Raw genomic sequence first — 13,759 nt, forward strand, 5'->3', positions numbered from 1 at the left:
CCTGCCTAAAGAAACCTTTTATATAAAGAACTCTATTTTAATACAAATACAGCCTTGTGTCTTTGTGTGGTGGGGTGGTGATTATTGTGTGGGATACCCTGAATGCTTAACCTAATGCCCTCTGGAAATCTAGCCTGACTGCTCGCGCCACGTTACCTAGAGGGTGAGCAGGGGTTATTTTTAAAGAGGTAATCCTACGCCCTGACTTAGATGAAAAGGGTCTCTGCTTGTCGCAAGTGCATACCTGCGCCAACCAGAGACCCTAGATTCTAACATTGGTGGCAGCGGTGAGGATTTACGGATTTGCATTCTTGGTGTCTGCGCAGTGATTACTAGCCATTGCACAGTGAGGACAGTCCAGTAGCTTGAGCCACAGAACTTTAAAATTAAATTTCGCTTGCCAAGAAAGCAGATCCCTTGTGTTTGGAGTCATGCCTGGCCCAAACAGCATTGAGAAATCAATCTCTGAAACCTCTGAAATCCTAGGAATGGAATGGGAGGCGTCAAAACTGGACAGCTACAAGAGAACTGAACTCAAGTACTTCTACAGGAAGCTCAAGGTTCCACATGCAGGATGCAAAAACAAATCAGATCTCTACAAGGCGCTCAAAGCCTGGATTCAATCAAGGGGGGCAACTAAGGAAGTTACACCATTGAAACCAGCGGAAAGCGTTCACAGTTTTGGCAGAGGCCTGTCGCCAGAGGAGCTGGCAGACAGACAGGCCACCAGGGATCATGAGATAACATTGGCAAAGCTGGAATTAAAAAGCCAATTGGAGCTAGAAAGCAAGAAGCTGGCTCTGGAAGAAAAGAAAATGTCTCTTGAAGAAAGAAAGATTCAGATGGAGCATGACTTCATAATGAAGAAATATGATATGGAGCTCGAGAGGCTTGAGGCCAGGAGTGTCTCAGCCCAGCAACAAGAAAGGTGCGTAGCTCAGAGATTGAGCTTTGCTGAGTGGGAGGAGGGATCCAGCTCAGATGGTGGCAGCAATATTGAATTTTCTAGTGCTGAGAGAGTAGTACGCACACCCAGAGATGTGGTGCCTGACTTGAAGGAGGGGGTTAACATACACCAGGAGGGTCAAGGGCATGAGGTAGCTCCAGTAGCGCACAGTATCCCTGAAGGGAATAGGGTAACTGGCACCAGGGTTCATGGTCCTAGTGGTGGGAGGGACACTCCCCTGACTCTAGATGAGAGGTGCAGGGAGAGGGCTTCCCCCAACCTTGAAGTCCTGGTATGTGAGTGTGAAGACCGCCCAGAAGAGTGTGGGTTGTGTGACAGGGACAGTCAGATACTCTCTTGCCAGTCTCAGGAGAGGGGTGTGGAGTACGTGTGCGAGGCACTGGATGGTGAGGTGAAGGACAGTTTGGTTAACCCTGCTAGGGGGCTTTGTGATCCAATTGTGGGAGAGCATATAGTAAGTCCCTGTTTTCCAGAGCTATGCCAACACCTGTTGGAGAGTGAGTTCTCTGACCGCAGGGAGCTCACATTGGAGGCAGACCTTTTGGTGGAGTCCAGAGGGTCTGGAAAGGCATCGGGGAGTGATCCCAAGAGGAGTGGTCCAGGTATCTTCAAACCCAGTGTGGTGGAAGTGGCTCAGAGTAGCCCAGCTAGGTCCTGTAGTAGTGAGAGGGGTGTAGGGCCTCACGTCCTGTCTTTAAGGGGAAGGAGTGAGAATGGGTTATGTCCCGGTAGTGCCCAACCTCAGTCTCAGAGCCTGGATGGTTCTTTAAGGGAATACCAGGTGGGGAGCCTAGTCTGTCCTGAGGGGCTGCCCGTTGTGTGGGACCCTCTAGTGTCGGGTGAACGGGGAGTGCCTGTAAGCAGGCCTCCAGCAGTTCTGGTGTCTGGCAGTACCGCTCCCGTTGGGAGGGTGCAGAAGTCCAGATTGAGGGGTGAGAGGGGGAAAGAGTCCCCAGTGGGAAAACCAGTGGGTCAGGGGCCAGCAAGAAGGGCTGCTTCACCAGTGAATGACCATGGTGACACCACTTCTGTCCTGGGGGATCTTCAGGCACTGTCAGATGGACAGGGGTAGGGAGATCAGCGCCAGACAGACTGTCACACGACACATGAGTTATGTGTCACCCTCAGGGGGGGCATGTGTGCTCCCCTGGAAGTCCTGGTGCGCCAGGCGAGCGTTCAACCGCATGGGTTGGTCCCAGGGTTGGGAAGCCAGGGTCAGGTTTTGTCTGACCTGGAGGGTGGGACAACTGTAATCAGTGTCCTGACCCAGGTTGCTTCTAGGGGTACCACTCCAGTTGGGAGTGTACAGCCATCTGGAAGGGGGTGCAGAGGGAGGGAGTCCTCGCCTCTGACCCCGGCTCAACTGAAGGGTTTAGACCCTAGGTTGGAGGGCCAGGTTCAGGGTGTCACCCCTGACCTGGACGCCCAGTTGCAGGATAGAACACCTGAACTGGTGGGCGAATTGCGCAGGACACCTGCCTCAGGTGCCCTGGCAATTCTGGAAGGGTGTACCACTCCAAGTGGGAGGGTACAGAGCCCCAAGGAGGAGGACCGGGTGTGGGAGAAGCCTCCCCAATCTATGGTCCAGCCGCCGGGTACAGTCCTGGGGCTGGTGGGTCAGTGCCAGGATGTCATACCTGAACTGACAAGGGGGAGAATGGACAAAGGGTTCCAAGCACCTGGGGCTACTGCCCCCCGCTCCCTGGCACTACAGAGGATTGAGAGCCCTGAGAGGCATACGGCCTGGGTCTCATCCCTGACTACTGTCAGTGGCCACTGTAGCATTTTGCTGTCTGTCTGTTGGGACACACCTGTGGGCCAGTTAAGGTTAGGTGCTGCACAGGTGGTGTCCACAGGTGAGGAGAAGGGTTCCCTATGGATTGGCTTGGTGGGCCCTGAGAGTATGGACAGAGGGATCCCAATAGGTTCAGATTGGCGTAGAACTGGAGTCTGCCCCTGCAGTTGCGGGCCAGGTCCTTGTTCTATCGCCCCAAGCAGGGACGGTGGTGATTGGTCTGCCCTGCGTTTTGGCTGGAAGGGGGTTGGTTTGGACTTGGCCCCTTTTGCAGGGTCATCCCTAAACTTTTTGGCTTCCTCCTGTATTTTCTCTGACCTGTTGTCGGCTGTTTTATGACTCTGGGCACCTTACCACTGCTGATCATTGCTAAGGTGCATATGCTCTCCCTATGAAAAGTGTATACATTGATTGGTGTCCATGTTTGGCTTATTTGGTTTACTATCAGCCCCTAGTAAAGTGCACCAGGAGTGCCAGGGCTTGTAAATACAAATGCTGCTGGTGGGCTTGCAGCACTGGTTGTGCCACCCACAGAAGCGGCGTAGTAAAATGTATCTAGGGTCTGCCACTGCAGAACCTGCGTGCGGTCTGGTACTGTCGCGCTGACTGCGCAAGTGCACCTACTTGCCAGTCCCCAAACCTTCACTTAACTACATATTAGTCACCCCTCTGGTAGGCCCAAGGGCAGGGTGCATTGTAGGTATAAGGTAGGACATGCCCCGATGTGTGTGGCATGTCCTAATAGTGAATTACAGCCATTTTCGTTTTTCACTATTGAAGGCTACCTGCTCTCCATAGGCCAGAATGGGCTGCTGGAATTACTACATGCTGTAATCCCAGTGGACTCATAGAGCATGGTAGAAATTCAACTTTAGTATGCCTGAACTCAGAATAATAAAATACTTCTTTTAGTAAAGTTTATTTTAATATCCTGTGTTTGTAAATACTACTTTTAGAAAGTTAGTATTTACTGACCTGGCCATTTCAGTCCGCTTCTGCTGTGTGTGTGTGTTCTGCCTAGTAACAGTAAAGGAGCAGGGCTGGGGAATTCCAGGAGACAGGCTCGCTGCCAGGTGGTGGGTAGAGAGATTGCACCAGGATGGGTGGGAGGAGTACACCTTTGACTCTGAATAGACCAGTGCTCTGCCTCCACGATGCCGGCTCTGCCCCCTGTGGAGCGGCTGATGTCTCTGCCCTGCTGCTGAAAGGAAAGAGCAGAGTCACCACAACAAAGTGCTCCAAAACTGGACTGAGCCAGGCCCAGGCCCCCTGGCGACAAAGAACGAAAGAATTGTGCTATAAAAGAAGGAGCCCTGCTCCTAAGAAATCAGATCCTGTTTGCGCCAAGACGAACCTCTGCCTGAAGGAGAAGGACCTGGAGAAGCTGAAGGAGGAATACTGTCTCTCTGCCTGAGAGACTGGCCTGCAGTGGGTGCCTGTCTGCTGGAAGGAGAGGAAAAGACTAAAGGAAAAGACTTTGAGTCAACTTGTGCTTTTAAACAATGTCCAAGGGCTTGCTTGTGAACTTGCCCCCTGACCTGCGCCCCAGGAACAGTGGGCGCTACCTTCCCCCAAGGAGAAGAGAAACTGCTGGAGACGATCCTTGAACGCTGACCCCAGAGAACCTGTGCGTCCCCCTCTCTCTGAGCACCGCGACTTCTGCCACTGGGGCTGCTGTGAGCACAGTAAAGGCCTGCCTTGCCCGAGCACAGCAAGCAACTGCCCCCCGAGCCGTAGCTCGCAAAGTAAGGAAGAACCTGACCAGGCTCAAAGCGCCGAGCCACTGCGACCCCTGGAAGTGGAGAGCATTGTAAGGACCTGCGACGCCCTGTTTACCCCCTGAGTGAAGCCGACAGTGCGACGCGCTGAAGAGATTGCCCCCGAGCTGCCCCTCCTTCTCCTGCCTGTGATCGTGTGGCCGAGACCGTCCTGGAGCACCCCACGAAGCACCGTCGCCCACTGCCAAAGAGGGACGACAACGCGACGTGGGACGCGCCACGTTACCTAGAGGGTGAGCAGGGGTTATTTTTAAAGAGGTAATCCTACGCCCTGACTTAGATGAAAAGGGTCCCTGCTTGTCGCAAGTGCATACCTGCGCCAACCAGAGACCCTGGATTCTAACAAGTGTGCAATAAAATTCATGGTATCCCACATTCTTTAAAAAAAATCACAGGTAGAGAACCCCTCTAGAAGAGGTCTGGCTTACTTGCTTCGCTTGTTCACTACAATTCAGGGTTGATATTATGTCCCAGAACTTTCAAATATCAGGTCACCCCATAAAGTATGTGGTATCTAAAAAGATATTTGTGTTATCCTGTGATATTAATCATGTGGTTATTCTCGAAAGTCAGCAATATAAATCGTATTGATGTTCGGTGTCATGTAACAGGCCTTCCTAGGAAAATTTAGGTTCGAGGAACATATGATGTCACTTCCTGTGATGTCATTATGGTTAAAGGGAGTGTTGTGTTACTTCTGCCACCCATGGTATTTTGGTGAATCGACCCCCATGCAAAAGAAAGCATGCCTTTTCCATCTTTGTAACCGGGATCAGGATGGAAGACCATTACCACTGACTTCAGAAAGTCTTAACTGCCCCGTAAATCAGAATGATGCCAAAAGCATGCCTATTCAAGTAGTATAATCTCTCTCTCACACACACATTCTCTCTCTCTCTCTCACACCCCTCCCCTTCCCACTAACATTAATGGTGTGTTACGTTGCGCTACGTGTGTCCTGTCGTACTTTTCACTGTATATTGCTTGATTCCTTCATAACATAGAAATTTTGTTAATAAAGTAAGATTAGATTGGAACAACAGAAGGAACGAGACGGATGGTGTCTGGGTGAAGCCCCGTTGCCATGGTACCTCTCGCTCGGCGTTGTGTCTGCTGAGGAGCACGGTCATTATTTATGCATTTTTATAAAGCACGGACTTTACCCGAAGGTGTAAGAGCGCTGTACAATAGAACCAGTTACGTTACATTTTTTTTTTTTTTTTTTTTTTGATGGCCAGTTATCATGCTGCTGCTCCTCATGTAACTACAAATTGAGAGTGCAATTATTATGAAGCCTCTTTCAATCTAGAATTTACCTATGACGATATTTACTATGCTGCTATATACCTTTGATGAATACATTGGGATACACATGTGATGAACCTTGCGCGGTTTACGGACGTTTTGGCTATTATTAAGTTGATGTGGCGAAATTAGCCGTATCTCATTTGATCTTTAGCCCTGAAGAAGTCCCCTGGCAAAAGGGACGAAACGCGTTGGCTGTTTGCCGATTAAATTTGGAATAAATTTGAAATATCAACGGATAATATTTGTGAATCTGAATGACTCTTGTATTGAGTGCACCTTCCTTATGTTTGTGAACGTTACATGAGAGAAATGTTACAAAATAGAACGTACAAAAATAGCAGGACACAGAATCAAACAGCAGGCAAGATGAACACAATATCAAACACAGCAAGCAAGGAATGTACAAAAAATAAATATAACAAATTTACAATGACTAACAAACTTCCTGGCAGGGTCTGAAAATGAAGGAATTAGTTCTGAGAGTGTCTTTGGAATAGAAGAGATTTAAGGTCCGCTTTGAAGATCCGGATGGAAGTGGTGGCACGGAGCAAAGGAGGAAGCGAGTTCCAGATTCTCACCACATTACCTGAGAACGATTGAGCCATCAATTTTTCCCTTTTGAGGAGGGGGGCTCAAGCAAGAACTTTTCCGCATTCCGAGAAGGTCTCAAGCCTCCGGACAATATAGCGAGGGGAGGAAGAGTGCAAGGCTTTGTGGGTGATGCAAGCCGTTTTGTAAATAGCTATTGCCGAGAAGCAGCTGACACTGTATCTACTGTGTACTGTGGAAGGGACACACATGATTGAAGAATAAAGCAGCATGTGACAGTGACAAGGCAGTAGAGCCGGCTTCAGGGATCCCGAGGCGATCAATTCACTGTGCCAGCTCTGCAGATCTGTCCCGTGAAGGAGCGGGGCCGGGATACTCCAGCGGCCGCCGAGGGGTGAGAGGGCAAACACACGGCATACATGTAATAACTTGAAGCGCCGAATCCAGAGCGCGACGTCTAAGTGCCACTCCAAAAACAAAGCATTCCCAAAATAATAATTGTAAACGCGCGTGCTGGTGCCCAACTGAAGACACGTGCTTGCTTGACTCTTCTCCGGTTCCTTGTGATAACTGCTTGTGTGCAGCAGCACGAAGCTCACGTTTTTATCCGCCCTACTTCCCAGTACCCTCTCATCCTCACTGCAGACTGAAACCTCCTGCTGAGCTCTTAAACCTGCGGCCCCACCCCTTCCTGTCTCCATTGGCTACGGCTTCCCCTTCTGGGCGTGGTTTCTGCTTGCCTGCCTTCCCCTGGACGCCCGGCCCCTCCCTTCCTTCTGGGCCGGTCAGCTTAATTCTGGGAGCCGCTGCCGCCCTTCCTTCTCATCGCTGTCACCGCAGAGCCGGGCTGTAGCGAGAGGAGATAGAACTCATCTAGGGGGCAGTAGTTTAGGGGCGGCGTGAGATCCAGGGCCCTCAGTATGAGCCGAACTCACCCCGGGGTGGCAGCACCTGGACCCGGCCTGCTCATGCTCACCTCTGTGCGATAGGCATTGATGCATGATAATCCCCTCGACAACGATCCACAGCAAGGATGGCAGCGCAAGGGGACTGCTGTGTGCAGGTGGCACTCAGGTAAGAGCCGGGACCTGGGAGCCATCTCTGCGAGGGAGGTGGCATTGAGTGTTCGTTCAGGCAGGGTGGGAGTCTGGGTGCCCTTGTCTCTTGTCATTGTCTCTGGTCAGAGGATGCTGGAGGTGGTAAGCGAGGAGGAGGGTGATGACCTGCAATGACACGGAGGGGTGTGTGTTGTGCAATTTTTTTGTGATGTTTGTGTGTGGAGGGGGGTATCGGGGGTGATTTCGAGGGCTCCTGAAAGAACATTTGATGCAGTGAGAGGAAGTCGTCCAAAGGCACCCACGGGTTTGCCCCCTCATTTCTACAGGGGGCTCGAGGTCAGGTGGGTGTCGGGGTGTCCGTGGCCTAAGGCTTTGTTTGTAGTCAGACGGGTGGGCGAAAATTATTACCCTGGTACATCTGGGAGTTTTTTTCGCTGTCACTTGCGCCCTGCACCCCTGGCTCAGGTAGGGGTGCTCGGGTATCATTGGCACAGGCCTTTGTTTGGGCTGCTGACAGTGGTGGAAGGGGCGCAATGGGCTTATCTAAAACCAGGATAGCTGAGCTGTAATGCCATGCAGTAGCTTGGTGTGAGTGAAAGAGCAGGGGGTGGGGGCTTCACGGGGGGCCTCCTTTATTACAGCGAGGTGATGGCTGGGCTGCATTGTGCGCTGGCACAGGGTCTGCTTTTCTTTTGTCAGGTGGCAGTGGTGAGGTAATCCGCTGCAGTGTGGGCACGTCAATCTTTTTTTGCGGACAGCCATTAACAAATAAGTAGTGTGTTGGCACTGCTTTGAATGGCGGGCTCCTTTGTGTACTGGAGGGCGTGAGGTCAGCAGAGGCTGTGGTCAGAGGTGTGCTACATAGCTTTGGTGAGTGGCGAGGGCCAGACTGGCACAGTGATGCCATTAGGGGGGTTGAATTGGGGTCAGCACTTGGCACATCCTTTTGTTCTAGACACGGGTTGCTCATGCAGACAGAAATTTCTTGGGCAAAGGCAGAACCTGACATCCCACTGCATGGGAGGCTGCCCGGAGAAATCCTTTGTAGCAGGCTGGCAGGAGGGGGCGGGGCACAGCAGTGCAGAAGGGACACAGGAAAGGGGCAATGCATTGTCCAAAGGGGGTACAAAAAATTCAGAAAGGTCACTTTGTTGGCAGAAGGGGGACTCTATCCTGGCAAAAGGGTTTTCGACAATGTCAGAAGGGGGCACTGCACTGCCAACGAGGAGAACGATGTGAGTCTGAGGGGTCTGGAAGGCAAAGGGGCAGCATGGTTAGTGTAAAAATGGTCGCTTTGGTGGCAGAGTAAAAGCTGCAATGCAAATGGGGCGGGGGGCTTTGGTGTCGATGGGGTTTCGGAAAAGTCGAAGCGCCTAGGTTGGGCAGCCGATGTATGGCAGAACGAACTCGGAGGGAGGCTACTGTGGGCACAAAGACAGTGCTGGCGCCACGTGAAGGGCACTGCATTTGCAAAGAGGGTCTTTTGTGAAAGGGCCGCAATGGATTAGCCTTCGATGCAGCTCGGTGAAATGAAGAGACCTGATAAGGAGGGTGGGAGCACTTAAAAGGAGGGATAGGGGCTACACAGCGTCCATGCATCATTGGTTTACTCTGGCACTCTGCTTAAGATCTAGAACACCCCTGGGTGTCCAGAACAGTGGACGACGCCGATTGAAGAATGCAGAGTGCCCAGCCGTGCATCTTCTGCTTGGAGTCCACCCGTCTGCGCATGAATTCTGCATGCTTATGTCTGTGTGCCACCCATCTCCACTTAAAACCGTTGGTGTTGATGTCTGTGATCAACCGTTTCCACAGGAATCCTAAAGGATCTTCCGTTTGTGACCAACAGTCTGCACAGGGAGCCATGTGTGGTGCTGGCTGTGACGACCCATTCGCACATGGACCCACGGGTGGACCTGTGGGTGGTGCTGGTTGTGATCCACCCATCAGCACAGTGACCCAAGTGTGGATAAGTGGGTGGGGCTGGTTGTGATCCACCCATCAGCACAGGCACCCATGGGTGGACCTGTGGGTGGTGCTGGTTGTGACCTCGTCTGCACAGGGATCTGTGGTGGTGCTGGTTGCGATCCACCCAACAGCACAGGGACCTATGGGTGCTGCTACCTGTTATTCAAGCACCTACCCAGGCATCCATAGGTGATAGCCCCTGTGATCCGCACACCCAATACTATGCTCATAGAAGTCGGCATCTGAATGTCTCTAATTTAGCAATGTTGTCGTGTGTGCTGTGGTGTGGCTCCCACCCATCTGAAGTGAGCAACGTCACCCATGCGACCCATCTGTGCGCCTGCCATAAACCAATCTGCACTGTGACTGGTATGGGTGCTGGTGGCTCTATTCCACCCACCTGCACAGACCCCCATGGTGCTTCTGCCTGGTTTACATCCACCTGCACAGCCATGCCCGGTGAGTGTTGCTGCCTCGTTTCACCACTGGCCTGCCCCCTGGTTGCTTGATGCCACAGTTCGTTTCCTGATCCCATTCCCCACCCCCCACCAGGGACATCTTAAGGATTTTGGGGGCCCTGGGCCAAACATATTTTGGGGGCCCTTGTTCAGAACAGCTTTGAATTTATGATCCAATTTGAGCCCCTGTTTCCCACGCAGTTTCTGCTTCCTCAGCTGCGTTAGCGATCCAGTTTGCATCATAGGCATTAGCCTATATATTCCCGATGTAAACGGACGCGCTCAGCTGACAGCGGTAGAATTTAGTGTTTCCTGCCCTGCTATATTAATACTTTTTAAATTGTATATGTGTGGCTGAATTACTCTGTGCTTTTTAACAATTTCTCCTACCTACGCACACTTGCACTTTTCTTGATTCTGCTTGCCTACAAATCCTTAGCTGCTTTGATTCGCATCTTGCTTTTCCTCCAGTCCTGGTCCACCGCGGCTGATACTCCGATTGTGCGGAGGGCTGGGGCTACTATCGGGCTCCTCACTTCTGGCAACGCAGTTTCCACTTCCTCAGCTGCGTTAGCGATCCAGTTTGCATCATATGCATTAGCCAATATATTCCCGATACAAACAAACGCAGCGAGCGCGCCAAAGGCAAGCCTGTCTGTGCCGTGAGGCGTCCCGGAGGCGACCGGCGCTGGCCATGCTGCCCATTTCCCCACCGGTGAGTTTCTTCCACTATATTACAATAGAAAAAACTGCTTAGCCTTAGGCGGCTACCATTATGTCAGTGTACAGCAGCTGATCCGAGCTTGGAGGTAGACTTTCGATGCAATAAGTGCAACTGGTCTCTCCTCCAGCCCAGGAATCTCGCACCCAAGATCCTCCCACGCAACAATAAGTGTAAAAACAATAAGAAAATAGAGGACTTAAAGGCCACCCTTTTAAATTGTCACTCTATGCAAAAGCATGAACTACACATTTATGGCCTACTTTTAGACGAACAGCCTAATTTTTTATATCTCACTGACATCTGGCTGTCTGAAGCCTCCAACCCTACTATCACCTCGGCCATCCCTACGGGTTATAAAATCCTTAGGAGAGATTGGGAAGGGGGGCGGTGTCGCCATAATTTACAATAAAAAACTAGACTGCTCTCCCATCCCGATGGAAAACATCGAGAGCGCAGAGTCCTTAGGCTTCCGCCGTACCTTATCCCCCCATCATAGCACTGCTGGTTTTCTGATTTACAGACCTCCCAGTGCAATTGGAAATTTTATTACTACGCTTAATACAGCCACCGCCTCCCTGGCCTTAAAATACAACAACTGACTTATTCTGGGAGATTTCAATATACATATGGACAATGGAAAAGACCCTCAAACAATTTCCTTGTTGGACACTCTGCAGGCCTGCAACACGTTTCCATCTATTTCTTCGGCCACCCATGAGAAGGGCCATACTCTAGACCAAATCTTTCACAACTTTGACATATCAGTAAGCTTACTTCTTCCCATTATCTAGTCTGACCATCTCCTATTAAAATTCGTCATTCCCAACTTTGCCGCAGCCCTCGGGCTAACGCAGGGCAGAGGGACCCTAATTTCAGGACGTTCCATAAAATATCCATCCCGATTTTAGCAGATGACATCGGTCATTCCTCACCGGAGCTGTCTGGCTGCCCCGACTCGGACACACTCTCAATAGATTCATGGCTCCGAACCAACATTGATGCAGTGGTACCAGTTGTTTCCCGCTCCTCAAAGAGTTCTGCCCCACCAGCTCCATGGTTTAATGATTCCCTCAGATCTAGCAAAAGAAATTGTAGAAAAATGTAACAGAAATGGCGTAAATCCTATCCACCTGAGGACAGGAAGGTGTATAAAGACAACTTAAAAGCTCATTACATTCTCGTGAAGGCAGCCAAGAAAAACGTCTTTCAAACCAAGATAGAAATTGCCCAGAATAAAAGTAAGGAAATCTTTAGTATAGTTAAATCCTTTACCGCCCCGAAAGCCAGCACAAAGGAAGGGCCATGCACGGAAGAATGGTCTAAGCAAATAGCTCAATTCGTCATCAAAAAGATCTCCGTTATCCAACATGCCTTCACTAACACCTCAGAGGAAGAACTGGCCTTCTACCAAGCATATTTCACCTCTTGGATCCTCCATCTTCACTAGCTTTCCCTGAGTTTCAGCTTGAAGAGTCACTGACCCTTCTCCAAAGCATTAAGTCTGGCTCTCCTACCGACCCATGTCCAGCGAATATCCTGAATCTATCAGCTCCCACCATAAACCCCACGGTAAACCAGCTCTTTAATGCTTCCATCGCCTCAGGCAACATTCCGAAATTATGAAAGAGTGCTAAGATTCTTCCACTGATAAAAAAGGCTAAGGCCAAACCGACGGACCCTACCAACTACAGGGCAATCTCCCTTCTTCCGGCCCTCTCCAAAGTATTAGAGAAGCATGTAAACCAGGCTCTCCAAAAATACATTGAAGATGGGAAGCTCCTTCATGAGTCCCAATCCGGTTTTAGGGCTAACTACAGTACGGAGACCGCTCTGCTGTAAGTGACTTAATTTCTCAAGGGTAAGCTGGACCAGGAAGGCAAGGCTGTTCTGATACTGTTCGATCTGTCGGCAGCCTTCGATACGGTCCCAGATGAGAGGCTCCTGGAGAGACTTGCTAACATCTGCCTGGGGGGACCACCTTAACATGGATGTCATCTTTCTTGGCAAATAGATCTCAGGACATCTGGCTCCCCCCTTTCTCATCCCCGGTTCCGGCCATGAATGTATGTGTCCCTCAGGGCTCCATTCTCAGTCCTATCCTTTTTAATATATATCTATCCCCCTTGCATTTCTGATAGAGAAAGAGGGCACCAAAATTGTTTCCTATGCTGATGACACTCAGCTGATTTTTACGTGTGAAAAAGGAACCGACTTTGACGGGGCAATGATTAGGTCTTGCCTCACAAAGGTTTTTAACTGGCTTATGATCAATCAGCGGAAGTGCAATCCTTACAAAACTGAAGTTATTTTCTTTGGTAATCCAGAAACACCTGACTGGAGCTCTTGGTGGCCATAAGATCTGCCGCCCCTGCCCGTAGAAAAGGAGAAAATAAAAAACTTAGGAAATGTCATAGACAAGACACTCTCCATTTGCTTTCAAATCTAAAATCTAACTGCCGTTTGCTTTGGCATACTCTGGATGCTAAAAAAATTCCTGCCACTGTTACCGCTTGAGAGCAGAAAGATCGTGCTGCAGGCTCTGGTGACATCAAAGCTTGACTATGTCAACAGCTTGTACCTCAGTCTTCCCAAATTCCTTATCCAGTGCCTACAAGTGGTACAAAACGTGGCGGCTAGAGCCTTCCTGAGACCTAAACCCAGATCTAGTATGACCCCTATTCTTAAGTCTCTACACTGGCTCCACATAAAAGAACGGATCGACTTCAAAGTGATGACCATCTTCTTTAAAGCTTTCCCTGGCTCAGGAGCCGGCTACCTAAATAAGCGCGTTAATCGCTCCACAACATCTAGACCCCTAAGATCTTCCAATGCCAACCTGGCCATCGTGCCTAAAATATGCCGTTCCCGCACTGGAGGCAGATCCTTCGGCTTTCTAGGCGCAAAATTGTGGAATAGCCTCCCTGAGTCTCTGAGACTAACCACAGACCTCCTCTTTCAGGAAAAACCTGGCTTTTTAATAACTGATGGGTCTTTTACGCACATTTTCCTCTCGCTGTCAAGCGCCAGGACACTCTAGTCTGAGTACCTGCACGATTTATTAAATACACTATTTCATTTCATTAGGGCCCTGACAGTGCATAGGAACACTTGTTCAAATTCTAAGGGCCTTATTTATGAGGCCTTGCTTCACTTT

At 50.3% G+C, this 13,759-nt stretch overlaps 1 protein-coding gene across 3 annotated transcripts in view; it reads left to right on the forward strand.

The window, feature by feature from the left end:
• Nucleotides 1-7,192: 7,192 nt before the first annotated feature.
• KIF21B (kinesin family member 21B) overlaps nt 7,193-13,759 on the forward strand; it is a 1,294,294-nt gene continuing 1,287,727 nt past the window's right edge. For all 3 annotated transcript variants that reach the window (XM_085643177.1, XM_085643182.1, XM_085643184.1), the window contains exon 1: nt 7,193-7,471. In XM_085643177.1, coding sequence (XP_085499303.1) covers nt 7,431-7,471 — 41 coding nt within the window. In that variant the 5' untranslated portion in view covers nt 7,193-7,430. The remainder of the gene's footprint in view (nt 7,472-13,759) is intronic.

This window comes from Triturus cristatus, chromosome 1_1 (assembly GCF_964204655.1).
Source record: "Triturus cristatus chromosome 1_1, aTriCri1.1, whole genome shotgun sequence".
NCBI classification, from domain to species: Eukaryota; Metazoa; Chordata; class Amphibia; order Caudata; family Salamandridae; genus Triturus; species Triturus cristatus.